Raw genomic sequence first — 19580 nt, forward strand, 5'->3', positions numbered from 1 at the left:
GTCAGTTTACTGTGACAGGAAGGATGCGACAGAGCAACCGTTAAAGACGCAATTGTATGACGTGATGGTATGTCCCAAAGCTCATCTACTTTTTGCTACACACTCAAAAGTATCTACTTTTTCTTCACAAAGAGTACATACTTTTAGGGCTTAGTATAAGTAGGCGAATTGAGATGCAGCAATTATATGTTCAATAAGTACTACAATCTAACAAGTCATCCACTTTGACTTTAAATTCAGATCACTGCCCTCTGCAGGTTAGGTGGAGTATCACAAAGCAGTCGTAATATGCATACACAAGAGAAATAACCACAGGCTAGAGGACAAGCTGCAACACCAGGGAGGTGTGAGACCAGTCGACAAGACAATACTATTTTTTCACATTTAGGTTTTGCTTTATATCTTTAAAAAGGCTACATTCAAATGTGTTGACGTGTTAATGTTATATTTGAAAAATAATACATCATTTTGAAAGGTGTATATCTAGAGTGGAAAACAAAACCATTTTACCTCAAACCACGCATGCGTTCGTTTTCTTTGTCACTTGTGGCGAGCTAAACAGAACTCGGAAGGTGAGCAAGGTGAGGGAGTATTTTGATTTGAAAAATAAAAAATCTCTACAAGGCGTGAAAGTAAAAGAGGCTGAGTGTTGAACTACTGCAGCTTATAATCTTTGGCCCGTCACCATGATGTTGATCTGGCTGGTGCCACAATGTTCGACTAATGCTTAGCACTTCCTTTGGCAGACAGCAGTAATACAACAGTACAGTGTTCAAAAGAAAAGAGGCAGTGGTTATGGAAACCATTTTTTAAATTGATCAGACCATAATCACGTCCTCTGACTCGATCAGTGATCTCTCAACTTAGCCAATTACATAAACCAATCACATTTTTAATTATATTTTTGTAAAATATGTTCTAAAATGATGAAAAATGTGCTCCAAAAGAAATATAGTGTGGGTGAACATCAGCCAAATGATGTCAATGATTCAGGAGAGAATCATTTTAGAGAATCTAAGACCTGATTCAGGAGAGAAGAAAAATTCACTGAATAAAAACACTGAATAAACAATGAATAAAACCCACAACATCTCAGTCCCCATAATGCGCAAATACACATAAAATTGAATGTCTGGGATGAATGTCTTAACAGAGATAAATCTAATCTTAAGTGTTTGACAGTTATGTAGATTCTATTGATTGGCTTGTGATTGGCCATTCCGGGTGAGCAGGTGATAAAGTATTTTTTATTCAAAAGAATGAAGTCTGCCCACTGCCCAGCTATATATTAACAAGCAAGACAAAATTAGTAAGTCTATTTCTCTCAGTTTAAACTAATTAATTTACATTTGTCCACTGTATATTTCACATTTCTCTCTGAGTGAAACAGATACGCTTAACCATGGAGAAACAAAATGCACTAAGTAAACAACCCTCATTACCTCTTTTCCATCAAAATGGTTCGCATTCTGGTGCCAGAACCCATTCTTGGCCAGTGCTAAGCCGGGCAAATTAAGCCTTTTTAAATCCAGACCTATGATTCCACAAACTTGACATAATGGGTTTTGTTGCAACGTGTTATGTGACTATGTCTAAAAACAAATGTGGCGTGTTATACAGTTATGTAAGCAGTACTGACACTTTTGTGTTATGTGTTCTTTGCTCGAAAGCTTTTTGGAGTGGGAGAGACAACACATTTTCAGCCTTTTATGCTGTGTAAACCTACGAAACGGATTGAGAACGGACACCGATCAGGAACCCGCATCAGAACCACGTCAGTGGAAAAAGTGCTCATAACTGAAACTTACTCTGATCCAGCGGCCATATCGGTGTAAGGTGTCTCAGGTGTGGTGACTCCCAGTGTGATTACTATGCTCATGACGTCGAGAGCAGCAACGCAGGGAAGGGGATGGGGATGGGGGAGGGGGGAGGGGCAGGGAGGGGTGAGGGGAGGGAGAGGAGAGGGGAGGGGGGGGGAGAGGAGAATCAAGGGCTCCTAATGACAGCAGTGAAGCACTCCTCAGATGGGGCGCTGCTATACCACGTCACACACATCAGGAGACCTAAAATCAGACACAACCACAAAAACAGAGAGAGGATTAAGTATGTCATGTGTGTAAATGCAGCCTTTAAAATGTGCAAACTTTAGACGCTTTTCCACTGTTGGGCCGAACGGTTCTAAGAAAGGTAAGGAACGGCTCCAGTTAATTTTCCACTTGAGCCTGGTACGGCACGATTACAAACCGTTCTCTGCCCAGAATTCACAGCATGGTTGGTGCCGACCGTGCTGATAGAATGCATGTAGTGACGTCGCCACTTCGGATTGGTCACTTGTCTGTTGCCTGGCTAAGCAAGCTATTTGAGCTATTTACATCTAATAGCATCTGTAAACTCTTGCGTTACCAAGGCAACGACTGATGCATTTGTAATACATTCCAAACAGCAGCCATTATCAGCCCAACAGTGGTTAAGCAAAGAGAATGGTTTGGCCCAATGGTGGAAAAGAGGCTTTTATAGCACCCACAAAAGAAAAAAAATGTGCATGTCCTGGAAATGGGAAGCCTCAGTTGCCGCTTCACTCCCTGTCTCCTGGTGGAAAGGTGAAGTATTAAGGGTGGGGAGGAGGACATGTAAATGTACAAACACGTATCAAACCATGACCCCAAAACCGAGGTACGTACTGAACTCTGACTTCTGTGTACCGTTACACCCCTAATATAAACCATTCATACTGGTTCACACACAAACAAGAAAAGTATACTTTTGGCTTGACTCAGTTGTGCCTTTTCTAAACGGTAAAATACACACAAAAAGATCAAAATGCACATCTTTGCAAGGATATATCTAAAACCCAGTTATGTCTTAAGTGAACAAACAGTCTGTGGGTGGGGTGGGGAAATCATTTGTATAATATATTGAATCTGTGCATTAGGTCTTAAAGTGACAGCAGCCTAATAATTCTGCTGCTGCCTGTGTCATTAAAACAAGAGAAAAATCACTCACTGCTCTGAATAAGTTTTGTAGCTGTAATAAGGATCAGCCTATATTTAATTCATACAGTGAAGACCATTCAGTGTTTTATTTTATGTCTGACAACTAATTAATTATTTCTGTGGTATTAAATTTAAAACACTTTACTTAATTTACGTCTTTGTTCTTTTATATTTAGGCTGTTTGTCTTATTGTTTGTCATTTATTTTTTGGTTCTTATTTTATTATTGACCGTTTACTTGTCTTTATTAATTGCTTGAGGACTTTATAGCCTAGTATTAGTTTTTTCTGTACTATCAAAACTGGTATCAAGAATTGTGAAATTTCAGTGGTATCTAAAATTCTGGTCTCATAACACAAATTATCAGAAAAAAAAAAAAAAACTATGTTATGATAGTATGATATATAGAGAGATAAAATGTTCATATTGTATATTGCAATAAGATTTAGGCTTAAGTCATATCGCTCACTTCTAATAGCGCGTCTTCAAAACTGTGAGTGCAAAAATCAGGTACTCAAATGTACTCTCAGAACTGAAGAAAAGCAGCAAGAGAAGAGGAAGAAAGCAAAATAATAAGAAAGTGTTCAATAAAAAGCATAAACTAAAGGTCAGAAATATAACTTTTTCATTCATAAGACTAAAACATAATTGCATATTATTTTGTGTACTGTGTGTAAGCTAACATTTTGCCCACTGCACTGAGTGATAGAAATTGCCAATAACATGAAAGATAATATTGCCCTCAGTGCTGTAGAAGTGAATATGGAATTACTTTATGTAGAGAAAAACACAAATAGCGAAACAGCAGAACTAACACCACCAATCTTTAAATCTTGCTAAACATTCTGTTCTTTGCTCTTCCTGAATTATACGAGAGATCAACATGTCTGCAACAAGCTATACGGGGTCGATATTCTTTAGCAAATACACTTCTCTAATCATTTAAGGGAAACACTTTAGTCAAACTGCAGTTAGCTACACATCTTAAAGTGACAGTTGTCGAAAGACACCAATTATCCATTTAATTTTTTCCTATCACGAACAAATTTAAGAATTCTGTTGTACCCTGCTGAACCAGCTTAAAAAATATGCAACATTTTTAATGCAAATTCTACAGTGACTGTTAGGAAGTAGCAACACATTATCTCAGATAACTCAAGTACAGAACAGTAAACTGGCTCCAATAAGGCAAAGAAACTAACAAATATGCATTTTCTGTAAAACAAAAATGTCTCATGATCTGTGGGTTTATTATGGTCACTTACACTTACATCTGACTGTTAATGGGATGTTTTGTGCAGAAACATCAATTTAGTGCCTGTTATAATCTGAAGAGAACGGATGTGTGTGCTACTTCAAATGATCGCATGTTGATATCCTTGGGTTGACCCCTTTGTCAAAAATGGTCTTAAGGTGGCAGTTTACAGACAAATCCACACACAAGTACCTTCCTGTATGAACAACGACTTGACTATTGACAAAATAAAAATGTCACAACAGTTTGTGTATTGTGAAAAGCGATTTACAAATAAATGTAACATTTATTGTTGAAATTGAAAGGAGGAAAAAGACTTCCACAGAATATAAAAGTATACAAACTATGTACATACTACACTATATTCATACACTTGCTTTAGATTGTGTGTTCAATGTTTTTTGCACTGTTGTTTAAAAATAAATAAATAAATAAATATATATATATATATATATATAAATAAATATAAATTATATATATATATATATATATATATATCCAAAAACTTTCAGTAGACAAAAAACCCCATAAAACAGTTTTGAAAATGACATCTGATCTAGGACTATAATCAATTCATGTCTATCCCTCACAGCCTTGTTTTGACTTGGTCAAATTAAACATGGCGTACACCCTGACTAAGGCCGATACCTTGAGTTTCCATGGTCTCTAAATTATTTAGAGGGAGTGTTTTTGTGAGGTTTTTGTTGGTCAATGGCACAGTCTATTTTAGTTGCCTCAAAATAGCAACGCGCCAACAATGTGCCCGAACACACCTCGTTTTCAGAGCAGCACGCCCATGGGTGAACAGATGGGCACAAATGCATTTGCTGTTCAAACAACATGGCACAGGACATGAAAATGATAACAGCGTCGGGCTGAAACTAGCAAAAAACACTTCGCCACGCATGGCGCTGCATTGCACCGTGTGTATGATAGGGCCCAGACTGTTTCACCAATTGTTCCAACCCAGATGTAGTGCTACAAACAATCATTATCTTACAAAACATTTTTAAAAAAAATTACTTACAAACACAAGTTAGAAAAAAATAATTATACGTTTTAATTCTGTAACGAAAATTTTTGTTCTGCAAGTCAACTTTTTAATTGTTATTGTTTAGTAAAATATTGCAGCGACTGGTGTTTTTAATGTGCCATTTATATCAAAAGACCTTCTTTGGCAAGAGCTCTTTTCATCGTACTAATAAGTGTTGTATATTCTTGGATTTTTTTTCTTTGTGTTCTGCTCCCTGTTAAAAACAATATACAGCCATTTGCCTTGCAATCTCCTCACCAAACTTCCACAAATACAGAGAACAATATCTCATGAATTCTACTGGACTACACGACTGGAATCTTTTCATTCTCTTCCCAAATCCTCTATTTTCTAAATTTTTTCTTTATTCAGAACTTTTATTTTCATTTTAATCTCTATTTGCATCCTGGTAATGTTTCTAAAGTAGAAACAAAATGGATCAGATACCCTATTTTCGGTCAAATTGGTTGAATTCTCCCCCACCCCCACTCATACTATAAAATTTAGGCTACTGTTGTTAACGTGTGGGACATGCTTGATATTAAAATCGTAATCAACCATGACATAAATCTTAATTTGGTACCTGCATTTTGTCTGACACGCAGCTCCCTGTGTGTGTTCCCTCCAAGACGGAGCAGAACGCCCAAAGCAAAGCATACTTTGAGCTTAACTTGGGTGTGACTAAATGATCAAATACACACAAAATGTGTTTATACCTCCCCCTTTTCCCCATTACTTCGGAGAAAATTCAGTGTTCAACCACAACTTTTTTGTGTGTGGTATAAACATTTTTTATATGGCTTCTACAGTTGATAAATGTTTAAAGAAACATTTTTGATAAATGTGCTTGCAAGAACTCTACTGCTTTAAAATGCTTTATTTTTACAATAATAAAAAAAAAAATACTATAAACTGGTCCATCAACAAGTCTAAGTTAAAACAATTTGCAAGAGCGTGAATAGAAACAATCAGGGCTCCATATGAGTGCAGTGGCACTGGTATTGTCTCATGGAAATTCATATTTGACAGTAAATCACCTGGCTTCAGTTGGGAAAATTTACTATTATTCTTCTATTCATAGTTTGTCATGTGACCAGCACGGAGCCCTGAAGGGCAAAATGTCCATAGAACTGCAGCAAAGGTTTGTTTTAAGCCTTCAAGTTCAATTACTAAAAACAGCGGGACATTCTAAACTGCCTATAACGTGAAAAACACTAAGGCTCATCAGGAGTTTATTTAAATAGCACTTGCCTGATGGCTTAAGCTACCGCTAACCCGGACGTCAAGGTCACTTCCGTGATTTGGGAAAAGCCCGTAAAAGTCCTGGCAGAAAGCGATGCATTTTTTATTCTCTTTTCCGAAGTGTTGACAACTTAGTGTTAACTAATAATTGTTGCAAACTGGTACTACCAACAAAATACTAGTGCCTTCCTGGAACTGGGCATCATTACACTACATCCTTATGCATTGCTTTTCCCAAATCACAGAAGTGACCTCGAGGTTTGGCTTGAGGTCATGGTTGAAAGGACCCTGTTGAAATTAAAATTACTCCGAACCATCCCTTTAAACATCCTTGTCAGCTCAAAAACAGCATTCCAAAAAACGGATAATTTGGATGTTGTATGATTTGTGACGTCACACGGGCAAATACATTTGCATGTGTCTTGCTAGAGGCAGTCAATGGACACTTTTACATCATTCACCATAGACATTTGACACCATGTTTCTACTATTTTTAGTGTCAGCACTTTTAAGAATGTCAGTGCGGTTTCATCTGGCTTTAAACTAGTTCAAATCACTGAGACATTTGGCTTTTGTAACAATTCTGCATCAAATTCAAATGCTTCTCACTGGATCTGCAGTGCGGTTTAGGTTAGGCCTGTCTACATTAAACTGGATTCATATAAAATGCTTACTATCCACACAACCATTTATGCATTTTCCAAATGTTTCTCATCCACACTGAAATGTAAAAAAAAAAAAAAAAAAAATCATCTTAAAGCGCAAGCATAACATGTAATAAAAGCTCACTGAGATCATACCAATACCAGATATAATAAAGTTCTCACGCTATTCTTCAGGTACAATCATTATATTAGCAAAATATAAATTTTAGTCTCACCAGCAAAAAAGTGATTTTTTTATTTTTTATTGTTGTGCCTTTGGATGTCAGAATCGGAATGCAAAAACAGATGGTCTTCATTTTAAAAGAAAATCATCAACGACCCCATTTGAAGCTAAACTCAAACGTTTATGGTTGCAGACTAGGGCTGCACGATATTGAAGAAAAATGCGATATGCGATAACTCATTAAATAATGCGATATTCGATACGATAATGCTTGAAGTGTGTAAAATATACTTAAATTAATCTTTAAAATATTTTTAAAATTATATAAATCAAAATATGTGTTTCACATTCTTTTTTAGACAGTAAAACATAGCATAAGAAGTGTTATTTTAACGTCAGTGTAAACCACAGGGTTTAGGGTTTCAGGTTATCCTACATTAGGGTTATTTAACGACAGAAACTGAATAATCAAATGTAAAAAAATAAAACACTGCTTAGTTTTCACTGTATGAATTAAATATATACGGATTCTTATTAAAGCTACATAAGTTATTCAGCCAAGAGCAGTGAGTGATTTTCTCTTTGTCTTTTCTTCATGACTCCAGTTATTGAAAGCCGTTGCAATATGCATATCGCGATATTTTGATAATTTCGATATATTATGCAGTCTTATTGCAGACCATTAAACGGACAGACTGGGTGATTGCCTACTATTAAAGCATGAATTTGATGTGAACAAAAATAAACTATGATTTAGCCATACAGTTACAGCATGAAATAATAGGCTAATTAAACCATTTTACATAGGTAACATTTAAACCAAACAACTCCAAATTCTGACTTTTTACTCTTAATTGCGAGTTTATATCTCCCAATTCAGACTTTATAACTCACAACTGCAAGTTTACATTACAAATCTGAGGAATAAAAAGTCCGAATTGCGGGATAAATCTCATAATTCTGGAGAGAAAAGACAAAACAACAAGAAATTCTGATTTTTCTTCACAGAATTGTGAGAAGCAATAAGTCAAAATTGTGATATATAAACTCACAATTAGCTTTTTTTACTACTCTTCCTGCCACCAGTCCAGGTAGGCTCCACCCACAAAAAAAAAAAAAACCTATCCAGCCGCCAGCGACTAAAAATAACTATTGTTCTTAAATGTTTAATAACTTTTGAACCGCTAATCCAATCTGTATGCTTTAAAAAGTCCTTTAAAGGGACTAGGCTATGTGTAGCTTTTTAGGTATTTTATTATCTAAAATCAATATTTTTATTTATAAATATGCCCTCAATGGTGTACAAATACTATCTATGTCTAAATGTCTAAATACTCAATGGTGTACAAATCTGACTAATCCTCGTAAACGAAGAATTTATTATCTTTATATACATGGGGCGGGTAGGTCCACGGAGGCTTCCATGTAGTTCCGCCATCTTGAAAAACTATAATAGCAGAGAGGGACAAAAAGTACTAGGCCAACGCGTTTCCACAACGCGTTTTCGTTCAGAGCCAGCGTCACGTGACTGAAGCCAGCAGAAGCGGAGGAGCAGAGCAGTGAGAGTGAGAGGCGCTTGTCACTGCCGCGGCAAGTTTAAAAGGATGCACTGCACGGTTATTTATACACCGTTCATTCATACATATGCTGAGTCACAGGATGAGTCCTCGTCGTCGAAAAAGTCCAAAATAGACCGTAAAAGGAAACGTGACCGGAGATTACAAAAACAAGGGTTAATGTCGGGATAGCTAATGCAGGAGAAAGCTTTCAAAAGAGACCCTGAAGTTGCCTGCTTTCTTCTCGACAGGTAAGTCATTGTTACGGTCTTAAAGGAGTAGTTCACTTTTAAAATGAAAATTGTGTCATCATATACTCACCCTCATGTTGTTTCAAACCTGTATGAATTTCTTTCTTCTGCTGAACAGAAAGGAAGATATTTAGAAGATTATCAGTAACCAGACAGTTTTTGGGTCCCATTGACTTCCATAGTATATATTTTTTCCTACTATGGAAGTCACTGGGACCCCAAAACTGTCTGGTTACTGATAATCTTCTAAATATCTTCTTTTCTGTTCAGCAGAAGAAAGAAATTCATACAGGTTTGAAACAACATGAGGGTGAGTATATGATGACAGAATTTTCATTTTAAAAGTGAACTTCTCCTTTAATTACAAGCTTTTTTTTTCATTGCTTGGTTGTGTACTTTATTATATAGACAGTAGAACATTTATAGTTAAAAGTTAAACAGGCTCTTTGATGAATAGCAGCTATTGAATAAAGTAACGTTAGATAATGCTCTGATGATGATGATGATGATATCTAACAACGCACGTACTTCAAAAAATATAACGAGTAAAGAAGGCATTACTACTAATTACCATAGTTAATGTTTTCACAGTCAGTAATTCATACTGTAACATTCTTTTATTCGTTGTTTCAAGTTTCAGTTTGTTTTAAATAACAAACCTGTTCACCCGAAGAAAAACTCGAAGTGCTATTATAAGACATCCTGTCATAGCTTTTTAGTACATAACGGCTACCGTAGATGCAACGCGCATTTGAAAAAGTGAGGCGCTGGAGAGCAGGGCTCTAGAGTGCGACCAAATTTTGTAAGTGTGCGACTAATGGCGCTTTTCCACTACACAGTACCAGCTCGCCTCGGCTCGGCTCTGTTTGGTTTTCCACTGTGTAAAAGTTGTACCTGTACCTGCTTCCAGGTACTTTTTTTCGTACCACCTCCGGCGAGGTTCTAATGGCGCTTTTCCATTACCAGTACCAGCTCGACAAATCGACTCGATTTTCGCTCCGTTTTCCATTGCAGATAGTACCTCCACAATAGTACCTGGTCGTTGGTACATTGGTCAGAGAGAATCATCACTATTCACTGCGTCATCATTGCACGCGCCAGACGCAGTATCCTGAATAAAAAACAGCAAAAACAAAAACATCCAAAAACAGCATGTACACTCAATTTCCTCCATTGTCCTGTGTGTGTAGGTAGCGGGTGTGTCTCGCGTAAAAGATTAAGTCACGGCAGTTTCCTGCGGTGTCCCTATGACGACCAGGTACTATTGTGGAGGTACTATCTGCAATGGAAAACGGAGCGAAAAGCGAGTCGAGTCGAGCTGGTACTGGTAATGGAAAAGCGCCATAACATTTTTCCTAGGTCGCACCGGTGCACCTAACGTCCTCGCATCCGTTGCCTCTGCACGAACGTTTGTTGGCGTTTGTTCTCCTTTGACGGAACTCACACTCTTCTCTCACGCGATGCCACAGCTCGCACAACACGACAGCCCTGCTTAATGAGTGACGACGGAGGACAGAATTAAACATTCAAACGTAGCCTGGTTACACTTAAGGTCTGTTATATTAGTCTGATTTTATTTTAAATTTCGGCTTCCAAAGATTATAAAAAATAATATATTGAGGTAAAACCATTCAAAACTATCTACCCGCAACTTCTTCCCTTCGCAGCATTACGCTGTCATTTCTCCCTAAAACTCAGAATCAGAATCAGCACGATCGGTGATTGTTGTAAATGCAGTCTAGCTACTGTTGCTAAATTGCGGGACGCGTTTAATAATTGAAAGAGCTATTAAAAACACAAAAATCTGCGCAAGAGATGTTGTTCGCATGGCGGCGCGCGCTCCGAGACAAGCAAATTATACTTTCGGTTTCATGTGCAGATTGTGCGCGTCTAAACGATCAATTGTACACAAAAGCGTGTCAAAATTACCGGCTTTGAGATTCACTAAAAACAGTTTATGTCTTAAATGGACGTAGTTATGGAAATAGTTGGGAGAATATGGTGCATCAGTAGCCTATTAGATCTGCACCCGGTCTTAAAGGGGCCGCAGTCTAATAAACATGCTGACGATTGCGCCATTACTGCAAATCAAACAACAAGAGAAAAATCACTCACAGCTCTCGAAAGAATAACTTCAGCTTTGATAAGCATTAATCTATTTATGATAAATTTTACAGTGTTATTTTACATTTTATTACTTTATTAGATTTCTTTTTAGACCATGCCTGAACAGTAGTAGGCCTTCCTGAAATTAAAGCACTGTGTAGGCCTATATAAAGTGTATCTTTGTTTAATTGTTTATCTTTTGTTTATCTATTGTTTATCTTTGTTTATTATATATAAAACAAAAAGAACCATAAGAATACAGTTAAAGTACTGTATCGATAAGCAGTATCGGTAAGAGTAGGAATACCGTTAATAATTGTGCTTCAAAAAATAAATTAAAGTTTTTACCTACACCTTCTTGTTTAAATTCATTTACATAATATATATGAATGTGTATAGAGCGTGATAAAAAGGTGACCTTAAAATTGTGGCGTTAAAGGTGATACATCCGAGGAAAAATTTGGGTGCACCCAAATTTTGTGCTGGTGCACCTAAATAAAAAAGTTAGGCGCACCAGTGCAACCAAGGCAAAAAGTTAGTCTGGAGCCCTGGAGAGCATTATTCGTTTGAATGCAAAATACAATTTCACCACTAGATGGGAGAAATTCCTTCACACAGTCCCTTTAAAGGTGCATTGTGTAATATTTAGGAGGATATGTTGACAGAAATGCAATATCATATACATAACTATGTTTTCAGTGGTGTATAAAGACCTTACTTAATGAACTTATGTTTTTATTACCTTAGAATGAGCCATTTCTATCTACATACACCGCGGGTCCCCTTACATTGAAATGCACCGACATGTCTCTACAGGAGCCCTAAACGGACAAACGTGTTTCATCACTACGTTGTTCTTCGTGCAAAGAAGCTAACTAAAGTCAACGAATAAAACACTGACACAATGATAAACAAGTAACAATAAAATTCGCAATAACATATCGTTTGACTAGTCTAATTTATTAATTTATTTGTAAAGAAACCTCATTGCTTAACTGGCTACTCTCTGCCGTCTCAGACGACAACGTCTTTTCCTATCGGCCACCGTAACTTCTGTTGTGTGCAATTCGCAACCTTACCACGAGATACCGCTCAAAATTGCACAGTGCACCTTTAAAGAGGAGATTCGCAACTTTTATGATGATATCGGGTTTTTCGCTTTTGGACATTCAGAGGCTCGTAGCTAATGTGATTGCGTCATCAAGTTTTGATCAGCATTGATTCATCAAAGAAACCCAAGTTTTTATGGGCCTAGTTTGTGAAAATCATTTGCACGGTTTGTATTTTTGTTGCACAAGACAATTTTGACAAATATTTACACTACTTGCTGAACTATTTGTGTTTGTTGTTCATGTTCAGATTGAATACACACACACACACAAGCAAAAATATCCAAGGAAAACTTTCTAAAGGAAAAAATCCAAACTTCAGGAGGTTTTGTTTGAGTTGAGTAAACAAAATCACAAAAAAAATTGCTGCTGTTTTTCTTAAATCTGGTATATTTATCCATTCTAAGACAAAATACATGTTAAATTGGGAATTTAAATTAGCTCGATTGAAACTTCAAGTTCTCCTGTTTAAAGTGATATATGGCACTTGATGCTGACTGCTATGATGGGTTAGTAAAACAAAGAAAAGAACAGGCGAGTCAGGTGCTCAAAAATGGTTACGCCGCGGTCACACTAGACTGAGCACATTAAATTTCTACGGAAGCTGTAATAGTTGTGATATGACGTCGCACTCTGCTGCGTCTTTTTATAAACATTAATTCAACATATAACAAATAGTAATACATTCAAAATGTAAAAATAAACAATGTACTGGTCACACGACTTCACGTAATGCGAATTCACAGGTCAGAGTTCACCAAACTTGAACTTTGGAACGCAGCGAAATGCAAAACTTTTTGCATGAGCTTGTTTTTCCAGTTTGGCACATTCACTTGTCAATGGAACAAAATGTGTATTGTGCCTGTTTCTTTATTCAGAATGGAAATAATGCATGACTTTTTAAGGATACAAATGTAAAATGTTAGTTAAACACTAAGGAAAACTAGTCCCAGACTACCAGAATGTATCTCACATATTTTATTTTAATTTTGTGCTTGTTAGCTAACATGGAGGTAATTCAGTTTCACTTTCCCCAAAAGGGAAAGACAAATGTCTTGCTCATCTGGAAGATAATATTCGCTCTTACAACCGTTTACTGCCAGTATCAGTCCTATTAACGCACAAAACAGGACATGACTAAATATGGTGAAGGCTAAAAAAATTCTAATGCAGGAAATACCCTGATATCAGGAATACTGGAAATATCCTAGGACGTCATGACTTTTCAAAATCCAATTTTTAAATCCAATAGGACGATTGCTATTGTTTTTAAAGCCACACATACCCAACAAAGTGAAAGAGGCTTTTTTTTAAGCACAAAAGCTGATTGACAGGGGAGTAGGTGGTCGTTCTGTTGTCTGGGATGCATCAAGAAGCATTGGATTGTGGCCACGTACATTTCTGCCAACAATTTGTAAATGATTCGATCACAAAAACAAATCCTGCTGTATCCTATAAAGACCGACCACCAGATCGGTGTAAAAATTGTGTTTAATTTAACTAAATTCTCTGACAGCTTGTTTTCAAGATGACTGACCCACCCTTGCCAAATACCTGGAAAATTGTTCAAGAGATAAAATGGCCGCACAGGGTGCATAGAAACAAGAGGCTAGAGAACCTTGACTGACAGAGCATATGGATACCGCATTATGTTCTGCTCCCTTTCAGTAGAAAACATTGTTTATGCTACTAAAAGCTGTTTTAAGACTGTGCTGTTAGTTGTTCCAAAGCACTGGTTAGGGAGGGGGGAAGAAGGAAGAGAGAGAGAGAGAGAGAGAGAGAGAGAGAGAGAGAGAGAGAGAGAGAGAGAGAGAGAGAGAGAGAGAGAGAGAGAACAACACTCCAACACATCTGATTGGCTGAGGCTCTCTGAAACCATCCAATCACGAAGCAGAAGAGGAGCAGGCATCTCGGCAACAATTTTTTAGCCCCATATAAGAGAACAAGAGGTAAGGACCCACAAAGCTACACATAAACACTATTTTCTTTATGTATTTTCTACAGTTAAATGTATTTGTTTTTTCATTAATACAAAAAGCATTTTTGTAAAAAAAATCTTTAACAAAAAAACATTGATCACAATGAGCTATGTTGTGTTCATGCACGGGTTTAGGATTAGAAATCACCCATCATGTTGTCTAGACTCTAAAGAAGACAAGAGCTCAGGTATCACACAAACATTAATTTGGAAGAAACAGACTGTCCTACCAGTTAACTAAAAAAAGTCCCTAAAATGCAAATATAATAATCATAATAAATTACATATGGCCCGAGTATATCAATTATATACGTGAAAAAGCATCACAACAGTGCATTTATTGAATCATGCATCATTTTCTATTAAAAATGCTGTAGGCTATGTCATAAAATCACTTTAAAGGTATCAAAAAGTATTTCATAAACATTGGTAATAAAGGGTATTACATATAAATATATGTACAAACAAAACTAAATAACATAACAAAACAATGAGGACAGAACAGAAAGGTTTTGATCCAGAAAAATGCTTTGCATATTTGCCATGTTTCGATTTGTGGTACAGTTTCTCTAAATTCATATATTAGGATAAATGGTAACCAGTAGTTTGATACTAAAATGCATCAGGGCATTTATTTTATTTTCGAATCTGCTAAAAGTTAAGATTTTCCAAGCTTGTCCTTTGTCTCTGGACAAAGACACACGTTGACTTTAGATAACTAGGCTAGTCGGGTGAGTCACAGAAAGATCAGGTTTCACAGTTCAAGGCGGACGAAAATAAAACCTGAAAACATACTTGGAAAATGTCGGACAAGCCCAATCACACACTTGCAGTTGCCAGGAAGCTCTTCAGGAACTACAAAAAAAAGACATTTCCTTTCTAACTTTTTAAAAGCAGATCCAAATACGTATATAGAGCTGTTTGATTTTGAAAATAAAATAAAAGTTGTAGATACATGGCCAGTCTTTTACTGAAGCTATTTAACTGTTCATTCGAACAGCATTAATGACAACAACAACAAAAACATATGTCCACCAGTTCCTCCCCTTATACTGTTTCATTTACAGTTGTTTTACCTGACACAGTCCATGCAAATAGCATAACATTTCAATAATGTGTGAATTCTATCAGGCACTGTTATGGACACTCTTTGTTCAGGGTCCTGAACTCCTGATGATATCAAATTTATCAGTGAACAGACAGAAAGGGCAGCATACAGCCAGAGGAACGCTAAAATAATGCAATGCTTGCGTGTATATGCAAAAGTAACCCTGAGTATGGAGTACGCGGCCTTGCCACAACAGCAGGCGTTTCCTCGAGGTTCATTTTACACGCTGGAAAGAACAGAACAGCAAATGTTACTTATTTGTAGCGCATCGAAACCTGTCACCCAAAAACGATATATATGTATATATAGTGAGGGAATATGGTTCAGTTCCAATCACTCTCAGTCGCCTTCTCTTCCTTGTCGTTTCCACTCACTTGTTGTTGAAATAAAAATGGAGGCTAAAAAAGGAAAGGCGAGTTCCCCTTAGAAATACCACCCATTTCTCATGGCTCGAGTTGGGGGTTGGTTGATGGGGGAGGCGGAGGTGAAGAATGAGAAAAGCAAGTCACGGTTCTTGGGGCTCGCATTATATTCGTTTCCCAAAGAAAACACACAGACCAGATCAAGAAATTATAAATACATCAAAAGTTCTCTCATAGTCAACGAGATGGAAGCAGGCTATATCAAAAATATAGATGTAACGTTAGAGGATCAGAGAGCAGTGCTCAACAGGATATCTACTTATCCCGACAAACTATCTTATTTTTGAACAGACAGAAAATAAATCCACTGTGAGTCTAACAAAGTACCTCCAAGTTGCTAAGCAATACAGTTAACTTAAGCATCCGAATACATAATGTCCTATGTTTTCGGAAAACTGAGTCTTATCAAATTCGATTCTGACAAGCACGAATGTTGTAAATACAAACTCTAACGTTACCATGTCTGGTTTCACATATAAACTTGATTAACACAAGAAGTCAACTGACACTAAAATGTCCAGAGTCTCAGTTTCTACCACGAAACCCACTTCAATAATTTCTCCTCTTATTTACAAATAAAGATCCTTTGATTTTTACCACTTTAATGCATTTAAATCGTATTAGCTTTTAAGACAGCCTCTCTCAGCTAAGCTAACGGCTAACTAAAATGATACCTTTGCTCACTAAGATAATTCATTATGTTGAGTGGCACGAATGCTATTAATGTGATATAGGTGTAAAGGGTAAGAAATGCAGCATAACAATAGGCCGATCACTGAATGTTTACAGCAAAAAAAACAGCTCTTAGCACGAGGTTGTTGGCAAAGTGTGATTGTGATTATAGCTAACGTTAGTTACATCAAGCTAACATGCAGACCAACCAACACGGTGTTACATCATACATTTTGGGGGTATTTGATTAATTAATGTGACAGCAGAAACATTCAACCAAGAAGAGTTGAAAGAGGAAAGCTACAATTCATGTTGATAAACAAGAGCTGATAAACTGAGCTCCCAACTTCTGCATCAACTTTGCCTAGTTCATAAAAAAAACATAAGCTATTTGCCATCAAAACCTTCATTGAAATAACAAAATACCTTACCTACAGCGTCCTCCCAACGTAATTGAAATTCAATAGCCTATTAAAGGTATTTTGTGTTTTCAAAAAATCCAACATCAATGCGAGGCAGAACAGGAGGCCTTCCCTTGCAACCTCGGTGTTTCCTGTTAACTGTAGACCGCGAGGCTCTCAGGCTATCTTCCAAACTTCTCAGTGTCCCTTACGCAAGAGTTGAAAGTTTCACATTTTCTCCCATTTAAGACATAGTGCGCTCTTCAAATGTTCACGTTGAGTTGCTAAAGCATACATCAATGTACAATGTTATTTTACAAAATTATAGTCGATATTTATATGGGTATGTACAGCACTTGGTGATTCAAGGCTGTGATTCAATCTCATGTCCTTTACATTTGCAGTATTGCCCATCCCCCTCTCTACACCGGCATCAACCGCGGCTCCCAGCGAAGCCTACACACAACCATAACACAGGGTTTCCTTCACAGCGGAGCAGGGGTTCATTATGAAGGCGGACTTTCAGCTTTAGCTCGCGCCCTCTGGTACGCTATAGGGCAGGAATGTGTCAATCGGGGTAACAAACAGGAACGCGAATATGCTGTTGGATCGTTGCGGAGCTTAATGTTGTCGTAGACGAAAAAGAGGCCGAACCTTGTTTTTTTGGAGGTGCCTCACTTCTCTAGTCAGCATTCTGCAGCGTGAGATGGCGTTGAAGGGCTGCAGGAGATATAGATTTCGAAGACGAACACCGAATTAAACTGGATACTTTCGAAAGAAGTGACTCTGGATTTGGGAAAATATGTTGTGTTACTAAATACACAAGCCGTGGAGTTTAATGGTCTTTCATATAAGGGATTATTATTGTTCTTTTATCCGTGTATAAAGGAATAAGAGTGTTGCGTTATACAACTGTAGCTGCACGGGGTCTCATGGGCGCTTTCGCAGGGACCGCGATACTAGAGCGTCAACAATACTGTCTGCGTGGAATATATGAGGGAACCGGTTTGGACTGGACGTTTGATTTGGTGCAGGATTACATTCTATCCAAAATATTAACCTAGTTGACTAACTGTGGTCCACTATTTTAAAAAGACAAAGACAAGGGGACCAAACATTACATGGGCCAAAATAATAATAAACGCGTAGAAGACCGAAAAACCATTTAAATCACTCCAACTGTAATGGTTGGTTGTAAATGCGATTTTCGCTGCAATGACAAAAACGTTAATTTAAGGAGTAAGTGACAACGGGTTATAAAAAAAAAAAATCACACTCTGCGTTTTAATGCCACTGTAGAATATTTTAGAACTAATAAAGAAGGCGTGATGGTGCTTGCACGCCCTCCGCAGTGTTGGACAGCGTTTCTACAAAAGCGTAGTTCCATTACCTAAAGAATATACATTTATTTTTAAAGTTACACAATTTATTCGTAGCTAATGTCAGGGCAGTCTGTTAACCAGCTCACATCGTCTTCACCGACTTTGTATTGTAACCATAATTAGCAAAAAAATGGAAACGTCTCCTGTCACAACATAAGTACATTTACCTTTAGATGTACTATACTAAATGTATTAATTTAATATATGGATAGACTTAAATATTTTTTTAAACATTGTGATGGATTGGAAATGTCATTTAACAGCATGCGCCTCCGGGTGAATTGCGCGCGCAACTGGAGAGGGCGGGCACCCTGGGACGTGAAATACATTTAGGCTATGTTAATACGTTTGTCAATATTGTAAGTGTCAATCTATCGAAGGTTTTTTTTTTTTATGTTTGTGGGTTTATATCTGTGGGTTTAAAATACGTTTTAATCATAATTATTTAAAATAATTTTAGAAATCCCCAAACTACCCATCTAAAAGTGTAGGTCAATGCAATAATATGAGGCAACTTCAGAGGACAGCAACTGACATTATATATTTCTGTGCATTCATTTCTAGTTTAGAAAGTAGTTTAATTTCCATGTCTGTCTGGGACAAGCCAACTCTCGTTTTCTGTATGTTTCTCAGGCCATTTTGATGCTTGTATTGTAACAAAGTAATTAACCATTATTATATACCTTTGAATCTGTTTAAATGATATGAGCAAATATATATTTATGGTATTACATGCATGCTAAGTTTGTATACGTACAAGGTAGTGTACAAAACCCTAAAACACATTTTTGAGATGTTGCAAATTACTGAAAACATTCTTTTGAACGAGTGGAGTGGTTGTTTTTCTTTGTATTATCCTAAGCCATTTGAAAGGTTTAAGAAATGCACAGAATTTGACACTATAGTGTAAAATCTGAATTGCAATGGACTTGAGCACAAATGTCATGCACAAGTAAGTTCTGTGGCCACTAATTGTTTCTACTATTACCGCATTGTAATTTTTTTAAAATAAAGCAAATTATCAAAAATTGTGTTAGGCTGCTGAAATCATTACAAGTAAAAATGACCAACACAATTATTAACTCACATTGTCACAAAGATACTTTGTGGCAACGAATCAAGGAATATCATTTCTGCCACGAAATTCTTGTTCTTCATTGCCAGTAATTGAAATACTGACCAATCTCAATGTTTGCAATCATTACATGGGTATGCACATTAAGTGGTGCCAGAAAGCCAGTTTAA

The 19580-nt window shown here is 37.0% G+C and overlaps 1 protein-coding gene across 4 annotated transcripts in view; it reads right to left on the reverse strand.

Moving 5' to 3' along the window:
• Window positions 1–17426, reverse strand: part of setd5 (SET domain containing 5) — a 42872-nt gene extending 25446 nt beyond the window's left edge. For 2 of the 4 annotated variants that reach the window (XM_084426106.1, XM_084426105.1), the window contains exons 1-2: window positions 16984–17388; window positions 1809–2063 (exon numbers count right to left, since the gene is read on the reverse strand). In XM_084426106.1, the coding sequence (XP_084282232.1) occupies window positions 1809–1879 (71 nt within the window). In that variant the 5' untranslated portion in view covers window positions 1880–2063; window positions 16984–17388. Of the gene's footprint in view, window positions 1–1808; window positions 2064–16983 lie in introns of those variants that run through there. The other 2 variants (XM_084426108.1, XM_084426107.1) reach the window with 2 other exon arrangements.
• Window positions 17427–19580: the final 2154 nt, after the last annotated feature.

The sequence above is a fragment of the Rutilus rutilus genome, assembly GCF_951802725.1.
Source record: "Rutilus rutilus genome assembly, chromosome: 12".
Lineage (NCBI taxonomy): Eukaryota > Metazoa > Chordata > Actinopteri > Cypriniformes > Leuciscidae > Rutilus > Rutilus rutilus.